We start from the raw sequence: 18,528 nt of genomic DNA, 5'->3' as shown, positions 1-18,528 counted from the left end.
GGTAGATAAGATTATTTGCCAATAGAATAAGGTTTTTGCACTTAAAATAAGAACAGTTAATCTCCATCATCTTATTTCAAGTGCAGGATATCTAATTATCTTATTTTAGGGATAAAAATACTCATTCCATTGGCGAATAGTCTTATTTAGCTGCTAAAATCAAGGAAAAATACATTTATTTCACAAAAATCTTACTTACTTTTAGTTCCCTTTTTGCAGTGCAATGGATTTAATGGGGGCACTGGGGAAAAAATAATTAATTAAACACAGAAAAACTGTGCAAAAATTTAAGTGTTTGATGCATTAGGTGAGCGACAGAGCCTAAGAGCCACTTGTGTCGCTTCAGACCCCTGAAAACTGTGATCCTGTCTCTATACGGCCGAAGCTAAAAGTGAAACACATTTTAAAATTATTACTACAGCAAAAATGTAAAGATTACAAAACTGAGTGGGCCTAAGGGACCAGCACATATCATGAGAAACTGATACGGTTTTGTCTTCAGTTCAGGAGCCCTGATCGGTTCTACAGGGCCGCGGGCACCTGTTGGCCCCCGTCTAGAGCCGACCATGGGCTCACATACAATTTAGAATAAAAACATTTAAAATGTTTATTAAACTTCAGTGTTACATTGAAACATCTGACAATAAGGTGAGAAAGCTTTTGTGAAACCAGGTTCAAGTGCTTCCACAGGTCAAAATGATAAGAAACGTGTTATGGTTCATAATTTAAATCCGAGATGCACGTGTTCATAAACTTTTGACTGAACACACAGTGAGTTCCAGCTCTGGACCTGCTGCCATTGTTTAAGAGAAATCCCATAAAAAGAAAAACAAATCCCAAATGGAGTCCAGCTCCTTTGTTTTTTAGTGGTTCTTGTTACGCCACGCCTCATTTTACATTTTACTCATCAGCAATTTTCTTCTGTACTAGAGTTGAAAAGCACCTGTTTTAATGTTAGGCTTCACATTTAGATGTGGATATGTCTCCCTCCTGTGTCCATAACAGCTCACTGCAAAACGTCTGAAGTTTTTATATCTTAAAATAAACTTAATAAAACGATCTAAAGAAATATTTAAGTTTTTTTTTGGACAGTTTTGTTGCCAGCAGGTACCGAATTGGTGCATATGGGAATATTTTGAACATCACGTACTTCGTTAAAGCAAATATTCAGTGGTACGTGCCGTTTAGCATGTAAAATTATCTTAAATTGAGCTTTTTAAAAGGTTTTTGTTTATTTTTAATGTTGCCTGTAGGAAACATTGTATCATTGTGGAACAACCAGTTGAAATGAGACTTTTCAGATAATTATTTTCATTGATCTTTTAAGCTATATTACTTCTCATTTGCTTATAATTTCTGCATATTTCCCTCAATTTACAGAATTAATTCAGCCTGGTTCTTTCTGGCTCTGTAAGGAAGAGAGAGAAGAGGGTAGTAGTCACATCAATCATCCTTATTCTGTATCTGTTCTTTCTTTCTCGCGTCCCTAGGCCCGATTCTTGCCCTCATCCTCACTTTCTGCCAAGATCTCCTGCAGCTCGTCTTCGTCACCAATATCTAACCCATCCTCATCAGGCATTTCTTGCCTCTTCCTCCTCATAGAGGTTCAGAATGAAGCAGGATTTCTCCATACATTAAGATTATGTGGAAATTATAAGCAACTAACATATGCAATGTTTCAAATTTACATTCATTGAACTGAACATATTTCTTCAGGAGGCAAAAGGCAAGTAATGTTTTTTATACATTTTGTGGAAACGGTCTTTTTAAAAACAAGGAATTCCTAAATGTTTAAGGCCCTGATGTTGGTTTGTTTGGGTCTTCCTTATTTTCTTTAAACATGGCGTCATTCAAATAGAAACATTTTTGACATGCAAGTGATCAAGGGCAACGTTGACCATCAAAATATAATTTAATCAATAATAAATCTAAAATTTGAGAAAAACAAACTTCAATTCTTTTCACGTGAAAAATTTTTTTTCAATGGAAAACAGACAGAATTATGAGACTGAATATAAATAAATAGATCAATTTAGATTTTGACTGCTGCGTTTCCATGTTGTACGCGCAATTAGAAATACACAAGCCAAATATTTCTATTCTACAGACGTTTACATTTCTAAAGACAACTGTTCAGGAACATTTAGTGCTCTGCTGTGAAGTACGTAGGACGGAGGAAACAGGTTTGAATAAAAAATAAAAAGATTTTTATAGTACACAGATAAATAAAATAGGACAGCACGTGGCAGCTCGATTTGTTTCACTTGCTATTGAGGTTTTATTCTGTACAGAGGGACAATTTGTACAAAATAATCTAGATATATAACACTACATGAAACAAGGTAAATCATATATACAATAATAAATGAATCATATAGTACAGGTCACATACAAAAGGACACTTAAGTTAACAAGTTTTGGAAATTATGTGTTAAAATTAAAATACCTAGATCCTGTGGAAAGAGAACAAGCCACCAAATAATTTCTAAATCATCTCTTCTTATTATAAATGACTTGCTTTTCAGTACTAAAAAGAAACTTCCAACATTTTGGACTCATAAAATTAAATACATTTCTCCCAGCAGGCAGGATCGTTTCATAAATCCAATGACCGAGACAGAAGAAACCACTTTGGTGAATGGCATTCCTCCAGGGTAAAAGGTACATGTTTGACATGGTTAAGTCTAAATTTACAGCTTTTTGCATTCAAGCAAATACAGTATTAATACAGTTCAACTAAGTCACAATGTCAGTTATTTTTTTTCACATCTGGCATTTCTGAGGTCATTTTTACACCAGTCCATTCCAGCACTGGGCTTTCTGAATGGCCAGGGATGGAAAAAAGACAATACAATAAAATACAACACATTAGATTGAATGAAAAACAAAAAAAAAAATATATCCAGCAGACATCTTTAGTTAAAACAATGGTACTTATTGAGTTCCCAAACCATTTCAATTTTAAACACTAAGAGGGGCTTAATTTATTTAACTTAAAAATAATTTAAAATTAAAAGAAAAGAAAAAACGCTTTGTGAGGAACCATTTTAATTACTTGCAAAAAGTTTGATTGGTTATCTGAAAAAGGTCAGATGTTTTAGTTTAAAATTACCTCCATTTTGATTTCATTCAAAGTCTTTAAAGCATACAAATGTCATATATCTACGGAAAAATAATAAAATAAAGAAGAAGGAGGTCCTAATTTAGCCCTAGAGGCAAAAGCAAACGGGGATCAGAGCTTTTAGATGTAACAAGAGACATTTTCCTCATACGGCCGTGTGCACAGAAGCCTTCCCGCTCCGTCTCTATTCGGTAGGCAGCCGTCATACGCTACATCCAGCCACACAGGCAGCAAATCCAGTTTTCATGGCGTTATCTTTCAATACAGAAAGTACCATTGTTTGAACTCACATGGTCGTCAATAGGTATTAGAAAGCAAGCGTAAAAAGGAGCCGCATATGGCACAAAAACAATAAGACGGAAAGTTCAAAAATGTCCACGGGACATTTATTTATTTTTATTTTTTTTGTCTTTCCTCGCCATCTTTTTTTTATTTAATATTTTTTTAGAACGCAAGGCTAAGAACAGGCCTAAGTTTGGTCTTAAGTGTGCTGGAGAAACAAAGTCAAACAGTGGCAACAAACAAAGGCAGGCAGCTCTATTAAAAGTCACATAAAAACGCAAATCAAGCATAAAGAACCAAAAAAAAAAAAAAAAAAAAAAAAAAAAAAAAAAAAAAAATCTTGGCACCCAAAAGATGTTTATTAGAACAGAAAGAAAAGAACGGATGACAAAGTTTTGTTTCTTTATCCAATTAGCCGGGTTTTTGGTTTTGTTCCCTTTGAACAAAAGATGCCTTCCTTAAGACGGTGAATCAAGCAACGTCTGATTAACTGTTAAAAAAAACAAAAAAAAAAAAACACGCAGAAATGGACGAAGAACCTGTGTTGTGCTGTCTGAACTCCCAGGTTTCACCAGGGATGGAAGTAGAGGTGGAGATGAAAGAATAAGGAAAATGCTGATAAGTATGTCACAGGGTCGAAGACACAAGCACACGCCCACTCATCCTCATATAAAGAAAATAACCTGAGAAAGTGGAAAAACAGAGAGGTGGCCGAAGGGTTTCTGCGCGGAGGCAGCAGGAATGAAGACAAACTAAGTATTCTGGGGAGGAAAGGAAAAGAAAACATGGTTTGCCGGTGTTATATTCTGGCACCGGGGCAAAGAAGATGTCCATGGCTCTTGAGGGTAACAAGGTATCTAGAGCCCATCCTGGGTGGTCAACATTTCTTCAGCTCTGCGGTGGGTCTCCAAGGCTTTTGTGGTATAGATATCCTGAGGCAACTCAGATTTGCGTCTCACCATGGGCCGCTCTTTCCGCTGTTCCCCCTGCAGCTGTGATTGGGGGGAGGAAGGAAAATGTTATCCCATAGGGTCATTATCACTCTTTTGTATGAAAATCCACATATTCTGATTTTGCCTTTTTAATAAAACAGCAAAAGCCTGAGGATCAGTCAGAGCGTGATACATCAGGGCGGTAATAAATTACACAAAGCAGCTTTAATTTAGGGCTGGGCGATATGGATTAAAAAATAAATCTCAGATTTTATCATACCAAATCAGACTAATCGATTTTTTCCTCCTTTTTGTTTCATAAAAAGAAATTAAAGAAATTTTAAAACCTTGCTTTTATGTCAAGCATTTCGTCAGGGAGTTGACCTGAATTCAAAGTGCAACTAAAAACAAGCTGTGAAACATGCTTGTAAAACAAGATGGCAGCGGTGCCATTATAAACAATAATAATATAACAAAACATTTGCTGCTAGTGGTATTACACATTGAGCTAAGAACAGGCTTCACTGCACTTGTGAACTTCAAACTAAGTTAAAAAAAAAAGTAAATAAGTAAATGAAGTACCTCGTATTATGGTAAAAAAAAAGTTTCCACTTAACAATATTTTGACAATACATTTGCCTAAACATATATTCAGCATCACATGCTGTTCTCTAAATGGAAACCCAATAAAATCCAGATTTTCCAAAAATGAAATCTTAAAGAATTGTAAATTCGAATTAATCGATTAAATCGATTTATCGCCCAGCCCTACTTTAATTAAAGGGAAGTTTATCTGAACCTCCTCTCTGCCTTGACCTGCACATTAAAGCATTTAAATCGGGGGTTGCTGGTTGGGTTACAAAACAGTTTGAATTCTAGATGTCTGACAGTCTGTGGAGGCAGGTTACGTTGGAAATATCAGGTCTTATGGGATTCCTCAGGGCTCTGTTCTGGGCTCTCTAATTTTTACTTTACTGAGCTTACAATGTATTATAGTGGGGGATCTGTTATCTCTATGATGATTAAATCCAACTGCAGTCTTGTGTCAAGGCATCTGACCTGCAAACAGTTTCCTGATTTATTGACTGCTGGACTAATCAAGCAATAGTTAAATGATAGCTTTCTCCAGATAAAAATGAGTCCTGGATTATTGCTCCCCTGATAACATTATAAATGCCATAATTCATGTAATTACCCATCCTCTAATTTTTATACTGTTGGCGATAGAATGCCAATCAAGTAGGATTACTGATTGTGCTTTAAAATGGGTTAAATGGTACGTTTCTAAAAAAAAAAAAAAACAACAACATAAAAACAATCTTTTAATGTGTGTCAATCAGGTTATGTTAGATAGGGTAGTAATATTTTTAGGTGTTCCTCAAGGTTCTGTTCTTGCCCCCGTTCTTTTCCTGTTTTATGTACTAGAACAATTTATACAGTCATGCGTCTGTTATCTCCATGCTGATGACATCCAGAAGACATTGATTACAGACTCTGATGGCATTAGCCACGTTTACATGGACAAAAGTAATCAAAATAAATGGTAAGAATAAAGGTGCGTCATGTAAACAAGTCAACTGGATTATTGTGATCAGATTAAGCTCAATCGGAATTAAGTTGTATGCCGAATAGCTATGTTTACATGCACAAAATTTCACGATTGGGTTAAAATGTATTTGTATTAACTAATCGGATTGCACCGTTTATATGGACATGCAATCAATTAATCCGATCATAATGTGTGTATATAGGCACCTGGTTTATTCAGAATAGAACCACTCTAGCAAAGACAGAAGTAATTATGTATTTTTTTTTTAACGGGAATTTGATAACTGTGCAAGTCAAACAACAAAAAATAGTAAATAAAGCAGTATTATACAAGTTTCCGAGTGCCCAGGCTGGACGATTTTCAAAAAACAGTTGAAATGATTCCTAAATTCACTTATAATTGTTTATTCTTATACTAGACATCAAAACCTTTACATTCCCTACAACAAAATGATTTAAACAAAAAAGAAAATGTCCTTATTACAGTGCTCAGTTGTTTGCTAGATGTGTCCCTGAAATGTTTGCGTAAAAGAAACAGACTGAAAAATATATTTTACCTACAATAAATATTAATTGTGCTTTGGCGAGAGCTAAGCAGTATAAGTGGAGACAGAGAGAAAGTCAGGTTTACCTGAGTTGCGCTCTCCTCAACTGTCTTTTTTAACCTCTGTACATCTTCTATCAAAGGGACATCCGTCTCCATTGCTACAGGACTACCGAGGTCAAAAGAATCGAGATACAAACAGAACTACAAAGCAAAGAGAGGAAAAACGAACAAAAAAAAAAAGAAAAAGAAAGAGGATAGAGAAGAGTTTCAGTGGCATGCAAAAAGAAAAAGTAATCAAAAAAGGTTAACAGCCTGATGTCTGCTACAGTTGAGGTAAAGGAATCATTTTAGTGCTAAGTTGCAGAACTACAACTCTTCACTGCAAGGACACGTCTCTGAATGTTCATGAGGCAGGAGCCAATAACTGATAAAACGTATAAAGTTTTACCAGATTTAAAACGGCTATCAGTTTCTGTCAGACAGTTCTTGGGCTTTAAAGTTATTTTAATGCCAGAGAAAATCCAGGAGTTACTAAAGTTTATTCCAGCTGCATATGAACAGAGAGTAACGCAGCACTGCCCCTCCCCCGCCTGTTGCTGCGCACTGCTAGTCAGTTTGCCAAAAGAAAGCCACTATATTCATCTATGTTTCTGTTCAGCTCCATTGGCCAAATTAAAATAATACATTTTATAGATAGCAAAACTAATCAATTAGTAAGAGACTGGAATCAACCGTGACTGGTCGTATAGCGGCGAATGGATAAAAGACTCTTTTAGGTCTATAAATGAATTAAAGGATAGAGCTTCATGCATTTTAAGAAATAAAAATTATAAGAGTGTCAGGGACAGGCTTTGATGGATAAACAAACATGTAGGGCATGCCTGGTCTTGCATATGTTTTAGTCCTTAAGATTAATCTTAAATCAGTAAAATTCATAATGGTCTGATTGGACCTCAGACCAAACTGGAAATCATTATGATATTGTGGCACCGGTCACAACAATAACCTTATTTTAACTATTGTCAAAATCAGGGCATTGTTTTAGCAGCATAAAGTTTTTAATAAAAGCAAATTTGATCATTTTATGCCCTCTTTTTCCGGAATTTCTGTCTCATTAATAATGTATTTTTAACACAAGTTTTTTTTTTTTCATACTGTGATAATCTCATACGAACCCAAGCCTAACTAATGGAAAAATAAATAAATAAATAAATGTATTTATGCGACGGTTAGCATGTGGTAGATATTTGGGGGATAAAAACAAATAAATAAAACTAATAAGTAGTAACATAAACACAGATGGTGAATCCAGACAGACGGAAACTGCTCACAGCGATGCCAGATCACTGGAAAATATTTGTTTTAACCTACGTTTACCACTAAATGTTCGGAGGATGTTTACCCGAATTTATCTATTCGCTTTAGCTGGAGTTTGTTAAACCTGAACTGAGAACAACCAGCATGTTGCTCCTAATCTCCAACCTGCCCCACAGACCACAGAGGAGTCCTGCTGTTATTCTGCTAATGGGAAAGGAAACGACGACGGTTTTCAGCTTTTAACGTGATTACGGTCGCCTCTATTCAGGGATGTAGAGTGGACCACATTCAAGCAGAGTCAACGTGGAAAAAAGGACAAAGTAAGAACATTTATTCATATTAGGGAACTTAAGTTTCCAAAAGTTTAAAAAGACCTTCAGGCTTTAGAGCATCAGGAAAGTAGCTTTTACGTCACAGGCCAATAAAAAACAAGTCTGGGCGTCTAACAGAGGAATTTTGGTCAAATGGGATTCTAACAGTTAATACAAGAACACTACAAACATTAATTTTAGTCTAATTAGAGCAACTGACCCAAAAAAATTATTCCATATAGCTGAATAATCATATTTCTGAATGATGAAAGATAATTTATGAGAGTTATCTGTGTATCATTACTGTTTTGAAAATCATCTATAAATGCCAGAGCATCATTTCCTCTGCAATGATTCATCTTTCAGCCTCATGTTCGTAAAATCTCATCTTCGTTGTGTCTGCAACTTGTAAAAAAAACCAAAAAAAAAAAACTTTTAGTATATTTTCATGCAAACAGTAAACTGTCCGGTGACCATAATCAGCTGATTTTAATGTTGCTCAGCTGCCGGTAGCCAAAAGTCTGATATTTTTCCAGTCCGTGAACGCACCGTATCCTACAGCTACCACTTACAGCAACAATCCTCCGAGTGGAAGCTGTGACTGCAAGAAGACGGCTCAGAATCATTTAAAAACGGAGGCGCTCCTCTTTATTCAGGTCTAGAAGATGATGGATTAATCTCACATCTATTTCAACTAAAAGTGATAAACTCACGGCCTAATGTTGGTAGTGCTAACCTCACCAGTTAATAATTCAATTTACCAACAAAGTAGAAAAAAAAATTCTTGTTATTGGTGGTTCAGAGCTTTAGAAAAATTAGTGATCGGAAATCGACCAGAAAAATCTTCAATTCGAGCTCAGATGATAGTTGAGCGTCAACATGAGGTACTACTTATGTCCCTTAATGTAAGCTCAGTCTAAATCAGTGGTTTCCAAACTTTTCTTAGTGCGGCCCGTGATTTAAAAGAAAGTTTTTTGCGCGCCCCTCCAACCAATGTTTGACAGTTAAAGAAAAGCCAACAGCAGTAAAACATTAAATACAACTTTTAAAGTGTAACTGTGTTAAGTTTAATCGCCTATTTTGGGACCGCTGGTCTAGATCGTTACAGTAATACCTACAGTAATACATTTAAAAGACTAAACTACAGATAGTGAAGCATTTAGAGATGGAAAATACAGAATATACAACGTATCGCTAAACTGATTTAAGCTGAGTTTAAAGCCCACGTGTTGCTTTCTGCTTCCTGATACCATTTATTCTGGCCAGTGTTCCACTGAGTGCTGCCAGGAGAGATTAAGGTAAACATATAAATGTTATATATAGAGCTCACCTGTGGATTTGACTTGGCAAGGTTCTCAATCTTGATCCATGCCTCTTCTCGTTCTTTTGACTTTGCCTTTTCTCTGTTTGTCAAAACACCAACATTTCTCTCACTTTTCTGTTCAGGTCCACTGGTTTTATGAAGCAACTAAACACAGAAATATAAAACCAACCTCCGACATGACCTACAAAGAAGAGTAGGAAGGACTCACTTGTTTTTCTCTGCCCTGAACTGCTGCGTGCAGTCGTCGAACAGCTTCTGATTCATCTCCATGAACAGCTTCAGAGCGTTGTAGATGAGGCCGTGGATGGTCCTGTGAACACAACACGCGGTCAGAGCTTTAAAAAAAACAAAGTTTGGCCCCAGAGCAACAGTTTTAGATTAAAAAAGAATAAATACTAAACTATAAGACTAAAAGATGAAACCGTGCAATCATTTGCATATTCTTTTTTTTTTTTAAACATATTTTTATTGTTGTTAAAACAGATGTACAATGGCATTCAGATTGTAGTGTTCAAGCAGTTATTACAATTCCTTTGACCGTGTACAATATAACAAGAACCACACAGCAATTCAACATTTTTATATTTCTATAAGCCCCATCCAACCCCAACTATCCCTGTGCCGGCAAAAAAAAAAAAAATTTAATTGGGAGGAATTTAAAAAAAGAGGAGGGGGGGGGGGTTACTATCCCAAAATGGAAACACTCTCTCTACATTGGGACTTGTTTACTTGTGAGAAGGGAGAGTTACAAATTTATCAAAATAACCCAATAAAGGGCCCCATTATTTATAAAAATTTTTGGTCGATCCTTTCAGAAAGTATTTCACTTTTTAAATTTTTAGGAATATCATCATATCGGAAAGCCACATTGTTGCCTTAGGTGGAAATTGGGATTTCCATTCTAAAAGTATTCTCCTTCGAGCGATCAGAGTTGCAAAAGCAATAACATCTGCCTTGCTAAAAATCCCTGCATCAACCCCAAAAATAGCCATTAAAAGGACGAGGTTTTAGAAGTTAGGCCAAACGCAACGTTCAAAATCCTAAATATTGATTTCCAAAACTCTTCCAGCTTAGAGCACGACCAGAACATATGAGCCAAGTCTGCGTTGGTGGCTCTACAGCGATCACACGTTCCATCTATTTCAGGGTATATTATGAAAAGTCTGACTTTACTATAGTGAGTAATCAAACTGATTCAGTTTTAAACTGAATCAGGTTGAGACGTACACAAGAAGTAGTCCCATTCACAAGGTTAAGAGCTCTAACCCACATCTCTTCTGAAACGACTGTCCCTAATTCTTCATCATTTGCATATTCTAAGCCATCCAAATGCTCTTATAAGCAAAAGATTGTGACGTTTTATCAGTCAGATGTCAGTCTGCGATAGAGAAAAGGCTAAATTCAAACAGTGAAAGCTTTTAGAATCACAGAAATAAAAGCGGTTCACAAATGCAACAGCAGGGGGCGCTCCTGCGCGGCTTACTTGTTCCAGTGGGTCTTTGAGTTGCGGTACAGGGCGGGAAACATGATGGGCAGAATCTTGGCTGCGTTGTCGCTGATCAGACTCATGATGTACTCGTTGTTCCAGTAGTACAAGGCCCGCTCCGCCACCTGCGGAGAACGGAGACGGGACGGGAGTGAGGGAGGTAAATTAGAGGAACCTGTTTACGCAAATGGCTATCAGGGTTCCAACAGCATAAGGCAAGTTAAATTCAAGACTTTTAAGACTTTTTAAGGATCCGCGGGAACCCTGGGCTATTTAGATAAAAATCCTGACTGAGGTGATGCCACTTGTGTAGTTAAAAGCCCAAACCGCAGATCTCTGCAGGTGGATTTTCAGACTATTTGTGTTTTTCTCTTGTATCGGCCGATGCGTGCATGCATTCGCCGATCCATTAGCACACACGCAGGTTCAGATTGTTAACCATTTCTTTTATTATTTTTTGTTTTTATTGTATTGCTGTTTATAAATATTCTCAGGATGGTCATTTGCACCACAAAGGCCTCATGCTGCTACATAGATTGTCAAAACATGTCAAATTTGTTTTTATTGTTATATATTTAAACGTTCTATATTGTTAATATGTTTTGTTAGTTTTTCTTCTTTGTTTAAATTTTGACTTGTGCAACATTTGTTTTACCATTGCGTCATTTTTATCATGTAAATGGGGGAATCTTCAAGTTCTGACCGGAAGCACTAATTTGTATTTGAATCCAATCGTTGATTTTTAATCTGAAAAACAAAGAAGCAGATACTGGAAACTTATGTCTGCAATCTCATGAAGCTTACATATCACACTGAATCACAGGCACTAGCAAAGTACCATTAAAAATTACAATCAGTTACAGCATTATCAAAAAGTCACTAAAATCTCAAAGGTTAATTATAAGAATAAGGGGGAAAAAAAACTTCAAAATACAAATATTTCTTCTTAATCTGTTCTCTTTTTCCACACTTATCCAGGCTTGCAAAATAATAAAATGAGGTACCATACTATTTTTAATGGTAGCTTTCATAATAAAAATATTAATGACAATAACAACATTTTATGCTGCATGAAAATCAGCTAAAAAGTTGAGTCTTCAATATTTAGTGCTATAACTTTAACATGCAAAGAATGAGTGTCAACATAAATGTGATGCTAGGAGCAGCAGTAATAAGTTTTCGCATTATTCATGATCAGGGATCGAGGGTGTGGATCTTAAATATGATGGGGGAGATATTTGTTTGTTTCTTGTTGTGATTAACATAAAAGTGACGATAAAAAGTAAAATAAATGTCTGTGTTTTTTGGCGATAGATTGAATGACTGCTCTGAAAAAATAACACCAATAATCACACAGGCTACTTCACTACACCAGTTACATTAAGTAGTTCAGCTTTATTACTACACAGCCCACAATAAAAGGCATTTAAATCTTATTTTAAATATATTAACCTTAGATCAAGGTCCTTGCCAGGATTTTTTCTCAGCGTAACTGAACGGTTGGTGACTTGTGTGCATGAACGCACCTGCAAGCGAGCGTTGTTGTCGGTCCGTTACTTTTCTAATAGAACTGGACGATAATTCAATAACAATATATATCGATTGTCAGACGTATATCGATGATAGAAAAAAATGGTCAATAAAAACTTCAATATAATAACAGTTTTCCTTCCTTATGCATTCTAGCCATGTTAGTTAATATTATAGTGATTACAACCTCCCAGCCAATCACAACGCAGACACAGGAACCAAGCTCCGCCCCCTTCAAAGAGTTCAGAAAGCACACGTTCTTTTTTCTTTTTTTTAAAAACTTGCAGTGTTGGTAAAAAGTTGGTTGAATAAAAAGGTTGAGTTTGAATTCAGGGTTTGTGTCTGTACCTAAAAATAAGTCATTAAGCAACAGCATAAAATGGCCAGGGCTGTACTTAAGATATATGTTTTTAATTTATTGATAATTATCGATATCGATCAATATGATTTCTATTTTATTGATATGCTTTTTCTCTTTATCGTCCAGCCCTGTTTTCTAAATGCATTCCCAAAGCAGAGCGGAGCTGTTCGTCAAGCTAATAAAAGCTAGCGTTGGCTAATGTGGTTCAGGAGGGTTATAGCTGCGCTGATGTGCGTTAAAAGAGCTTTACTGACTTTTCTATGTTGCTCTCAAACATCCATGTTGTGCTGACAGTCATGTTCATTAAAAAAATTAGCGTGACGGTCTAATTTCAGCTTAACTTTGACAACTTTCAGCTAAAACGCGTTGACAAAAACCTGTAGATCACGTTCTCATAGAGACAACAGTGGAGGGATGACGTCAAACGACACCATAGTTAACAAACGATAACATAAAGAGTCGATATGTGGTTACAACCCCAGGCCGTAGCCCCCCAGTACCTGGAAGTGTGGGCTCGATACACACTTGGCCAGCTGCCGAAAGAGGGGCTCCTGCACTTTAACGAACTCCGAGGGCTCGATGACATCCAAGATTTCCTCCAGCTCGTTGAGAAACATCACCTCCTTTGGACTGTGAGTCTTTGGCCAGTACTTTAGTAGAGCCATTACTACCTGTGGGGGGGGGGGAAAGGACGGTGATGATGATTAAAGTCACATCTTATTGTGAGCTACATGAAGAGTTTTCTAAAAAAACAAAAGTGTTCTTATTCCATTTTATTTTGTCTTCAACATACCGGCTCAGTTAGTGTGCTGTCCTTTTCCAAAAACTGCACCACACAGTAGGCCAGCTGGAAAAGCCAAACAACAAAATCAGCTATGAAATAATCCTGTTTATTTGTCAATAAATATGATAAAACAATTATTGAAAAAAACATGTACGGTACTTCGTTTAATTGAAAATCTGCAGTTCCTATATTGTCCACGAGGGGCGCTGTGTTTTAATTAGCAGATTAAGCTTCAGGTGTGGAAAAATTTAAATCATTTCTTAATTTTTATCTGTTTGATGTATTTTTTCATGCAGGACAGTGTTTTTAAGTTCCAAAAAATGTGAATAAATGTTTTTCAACACTGTACAATCACTGATCAGTTCTTATGCATAATGCACAAGTAAATGTTTGAGTAAAAGTATTGTTGAAATTGCACATACTTTTCTTAAAAACGCCGAGGTTATTCATAATATATTGTGTAAAAGTGAAATTAACTTAATATAAAAATCAACAACAAGTCCACATTAATTAGTTCTATTTAATCTTGCAATGAGTTTACTCGTGTGGCCCTCTTGAGATCAGATTAAGCTGTATGCGGCCCCTCAACCAAAATGAGATTGACACCCCTGCCCTAGATAGACTCGTTTTGCTGTGCTTCAAAACAGTCAATCTGCAAAGTGTGTGATTTTATGCAGGGGAACCCCTCCCCCCCGTTCCTTTTGACTGTTTTTAACAACTAGCGCGAGTTATTTAAAAACAGGTTGGGACAGGAAAATGTAACTGTGTGAATAATTTACATGCCAGCACTCTTAGCTTCTTAAAAATCCGTGAAGTTGAGCGTTTATTGCTTTATTTGTGGGCTGGGAACACACCTGTGGATGGTAGACACTGAGTGATTTGACTTTGTGCAGAGGCAATAAAACCTTCAACAGGAAAATCTTGTGCTCCTCCTTCAGTGGTAAGGCAAATCCATTGATTATGCTGAAAGAGAAATAAAGAAGCCATCAAAACATTGTACTATTAAAAGAAAAAGAAAACAACTATTCAACCGAAAGCCTCCAAAAACAAACGCATACACTGCAAAAACAGAACTAAAAATAAGTAACATTTTCTTGAAATAAGAGTATTTGTCCTTGATTTGAGCAGGTAAATAAGATTATCTGCCAATGGAATCAGTATTTTGACCCCTAAAATAAGATAATTAGACATCCTGCACTTGAAATAAGATGATGGAGATGAGTTGTTCCTATTTTAAGTGCAAAAATCTCATTCCATTGGCAGATTGTCTTATTTACCTGCTCAAATAAAGGACAAATACACTAATTTCAGGAAAATCTTAACGTATTTTTAGTTTAGTTGAGTCTTTTTTGCAGTGCACTGCAAAAACGGATCTAAAAATTAGTAAAATGTTCTTAAAGTTAGTGTATTTATCCTTGATTTGAGCAGGTAAATAAGATTATCTGCCAATGGAATGAGTATTTTGACCCCTAAAATAAGATAATTAGACATCCTGCACTTGAAATAAGATGATGGAGATGAGTTGTTCCTATTTTAAGTGCAAAAATCTTATTCCATTGCCAAATCATCTTATTTACCTGGTCAAATCAAGGACAAATACACTCATTTTAAGAACATTTGACTTATTTTTAGTTCAGTTTTTGCAGTGTATGAAGCTTAAGCGTTTGTGTGACAAGGTAACTTTTTCAGAAAATCAGCAATAAAAGTATGGATCCATTAAAGAAACGCATGGGCAAGACTGCCTACTTAATCTCCCAGCAGAAAACTGTTGTCAGTCTGCAGAAGGACGGAGACCAGGAGTCGTTTAAGAGTTTGGGACAGATTCAGAGGACGCTGGATCTTCCACAGCGGCCACATCCTGACGACTCCAGCAGACGAACTACGACCGTCGCATCAGTTCCTCAACATCACAAACGTCGACGTCTTCTTCTTAGATTAAAGTAATTTTTGTTTTTTTTTTACATTTAAAGTAAAAAAATCATGGTTCCAGGGTCAGGTGGAAGTGTGGAGAGGCACAAAATCCTAAGCTGCTTGAGGTGAAGTTTCCACAGTCTGTAATGGTCCACTGTAGGGCTGAACGATTTTGGAAAATAATCTAATTGCGATTTTTTTTTCTTAATATTGCGATTTAATGCGATTTTTTCCCCCCAGTTTAATTTATCATGTCTTTTTAAACATATACAAAAAACAAATCATTTTGTTTCCTCGCTGTGCGAATTAGTTGCTAAAAGACTATAAATCAGAATATTATTCAAGAGAACAGCTTTTAGTTGATTTGGACATCAATCCTTGTTGAACATAAAGTGCAACCAACAAGCAAGTCTATGTATTAAACTGACTGACCTGTACTTAATGCTATGTATGATTATATAAACTCTAAAACAAGTAATAAAATTAGATTATCTCACTGCTGCAACTGTCTTCCCTTCCATGTGGAGGCAAACCCACTTTAAACATTTTACCAACACCTAATAGACGTTTCTAATTCCCTAATTGTTACATAGCCAAAAATTGCAGACTCTGCGATTTGGAAATTGTGTTTTTTTAAATCGCGATTATATTGAAAATGCGATTAATTGTTCAGCCCTAGTCCACTGGGTTAGATCAAGTCAAAAAACCCAGAGCAGGAAATGTTAGAGCGCTTCGTACTTTATGGAGATAACGACCAGAACCTGCTTTAACGACCACGGTACCAGCTAACTACCTTGATCTGAACCCCACAGCGAACCTATGAAGTGAAGATTGGAGACACCGGAACCAACAGAAGAGCTGTAGGCTGCTTCCTGAACACCTCAGCAGAACCACAGGCTGATCTATCAAGGAGCCCCAAACAACCACTGAGGGCACTCAAACTTTGATCATCTGTAAGCCATAATCAGCTGAATGAACCAAAATAAAAAACACTTGAAACATACCACTCTTTGCGTAATGGTCTGAGTTCCCCTTTTTGTATCGAATTACAGAAATAAATTAAATGTTTTCATAGTTGAATTGTAGCCCAAGGCCTCACCTTCCAAGTATTTCCAGCAGCTCGGCTATCCCGTTATGGTGCTCAGTCTCATAGATGAACCTGGACAGATGGAGGGCAGACCATGTTAGCCGTGCCGACAGGTTAGCGTGACAAAGGCGTGTTAACGTGCGGAGCAACACTGACCTATAGAAAATGTTATTTATCTGTTTTCTGATGTACGCCCGCAAGCCCAGAAACTTTCCGTAGATCCTGTGTAGCGTGGTCTTCAGGAAGTCTCTCTCTCTGGGGTCTTCACTGTCAAACAGTTCTAGGAGCTGCAGAGCAAAAAAAAAAAAAAACGCAATTTGCTTTTTTATTTAGACAACCGCGCACCGTTTTTTATTTCCCCCGGTAGAGAAACGTTGGGGGTTTACCTGCATTACAAATTTCTGGTCAATGTATTTCTTCGCTATGTTAGGCTGGAAGTCGGGAGATTCTAAAAACCTAAGAAAAAATTCATAGACGAGCTGCAAAGAAACAGAAAAACATACAAATGAGCAATGAAAAGTTAACGGTTAAAGTATGAAGTGACAAACTACGGGGGATTAATTTAAACTTTATATATAATAAAAGTACGGACCTGCAGGTGGGGCCAGGCAGCCTCGAGTGTCGGCTCGTCCTCCTCGGGATCGAACTCCGCTCCGGTTGGGTTGGACGACGGAGGCAGAGTCCTGAACATGTTCACAGCAAACTGAAAGAAGCAGAGTTTAAACACCGCCGTTATTTAGCCTGCAAGCGATACTTTGGAGTTGTAAAAGAAAATAATAAAACATGACCTGATTTTTTTTTTTTCTTAAAGGTATATTATGCAACCGGGGTTGATTTTCCAGCGAGGCTCCCCCCAGAGGGCGAAAGTAAAAGTGCACTGTCATAAAGATGCTCAGCTGTTCTGGTTTCTCCGTCAAGCCAGGCGCGGTTGTTTTGAGCTTAGCAGACAGGCGAACGCAACGAAAAGTGGAAAAAACGGCAGTACAAACAATGACTAACACAGTGAAGGTATGAACATCAGGGTTTCCCGCAGCGCTATCTTGCCAAATTCAAAAAAAATAAAAAATAAAATAATAATAATAATAATAATAAAAATCTATATGCTTGCATGTTTATTTGACGTTAACACGCGGTTCTTTGTTGTTGCTTTCGCGCGTGCATATAGTGAATGGCAGGGCAAAAACACATGGAGTTCTCGCCGTAAAGCAAGACCGACTCTTGCGATGCACCAGACTTCTGAGTCTGTGTGTGCGGGCCGAGGGCTCCTGCAATTGCAAGTGCGGTATTTCCCCCACAGACCACCAGGGCGGCCGAGAAAACCTTTGCTCGACCTGAAATGACTCATTTAATCATCCAAAACGGTATGGAACATATTAATTAACTGAAAAATGTTGCACAGTATGCCTTTAAGGTTAAAGTTCCCAGAAGGCTTTGCCCCCTAATAAGTTCAGAGTCTTGTGTTTCTCGCCTCTCTCCGTGTCAACTGACTCCCCTGTGAGCCGCCGTCTCTGCGGCACAGATCACAGGACAACGCAGGTGGCCTCCGCCAACACTGAGAGCCTTGTTTGAACAGATAAGGTGGGCCTCGGTGCGCCCGTCACAGACCGCTTAATTCTGCCGTGCAGAGGGTCCGACAACAACCAGAGACGGGTTCGGTTTGAGGCAAAAAAGAAACTAAAGCGGTTAAAATCTGCTCTCTATGGCAACATGACTGGTTCCCACTTTCCCTGCAACATCTGGGGCATTTGATCCTGAAAAACTGTGTATTTTGGAACTATATTGACTTCTGCCTCCGTTCGTCCATCCTTATTGGAGTGACTCCACCAATCCACCAGGGGGAGCCCCTCCTTCCACGATAACGAAGGAAAGATAAACGTGGAGTTGAAAATTTTAGACTTTTTTTTAACACTGGGTCTTTAAGGCTGGTTTGTAACCAATCAAATTATTACTTCAATACAATATATTTTATTTTGAACTAATCAGTGAA

General features: G+C 37.2%; 1 protein-coding gene across 3 annotated transcripts in view; it reads right to left on the bottom strand.

The window, feature by feature from the left end:
- Positions 1–2,250: 2,250 nt before the first annotated feature.
- Positions 2,251–18,528, bottom strand: part of ppp2r5ca (protein phosphatase 2, regulatory subunit B', gamma a) — a 36,290-nt gene continuing 20,012 nt past the window's right edge. The window contains exons 3-14 of one of the 3 annotated variants that reach the window (XM_036150504.1): positions 17,134–17,244; positions 16,928–17,020; positions 16,698–16,828; positions 16,554–16,613; positions 14,398–14,506; positions 13,553–13,606; positions 13,260–13,430; positions 10,866–10,993; positions 9,591–9,692; positions 9,389–9,461; positions 6,515–6,631; positions 2,251–4,395 (exon numbers count right to left, since the gene is read on the bottom strand). In XM_036150504.1, the coding sequence (XP_036006397.1) occupies positions 4,261–4,395; positions 6,515–6,631; positions 9,389–9,461; positions 9,591–9,692; positions 10,866–10,993; positions 13,260–13,430; positions 13,553–13,606; positions 14,398–14,506; positions 16,554–16,613; positions 16,698–16,828; positions 16,928–17,020; positions 17,134–17,244 (1,284 nt within the window). In that variant the 3' untranslated portion in view covers positions 2,251–4,260. The remainder of the gene's footprint in view (positions 4,396–6,514; positions 6,632–9,388; positions 9,462–9,590; positions 9,693–10,865; positions 10,994–13,259; positions 13,431–13,552; positions 13,607–14,397; positions 14,507–16,553; positions 16,614–16,697; positions 16,829–16,927; positions 17,021–17,133; positions 17,245–18,528) is intronic. The other 2 variants (XM_036150502.1, XM_036150501.1) reach the window with 2 other exon arrangements.

The sequence above is a fragment of the Fundulus heteroclitus genome, chromosome 19 (assembly GCF_011125445.2).
Source record: "Fundulus heteroclitus isolate FHET01 chromosome 19, MU-UCD_Fhet_4.1, whole genome shotgun sequence".
Classification (NCBI taxonomy): Eukaryota; Metazoa; Chordata; class Actinopteri; order Cyprinodontiformes; family Fundulidae; genus Fundulus; species Fundulus heteroclitus.
This window is presented reverse-complemented; position numbering and strand designations above follow the sequence as displayed.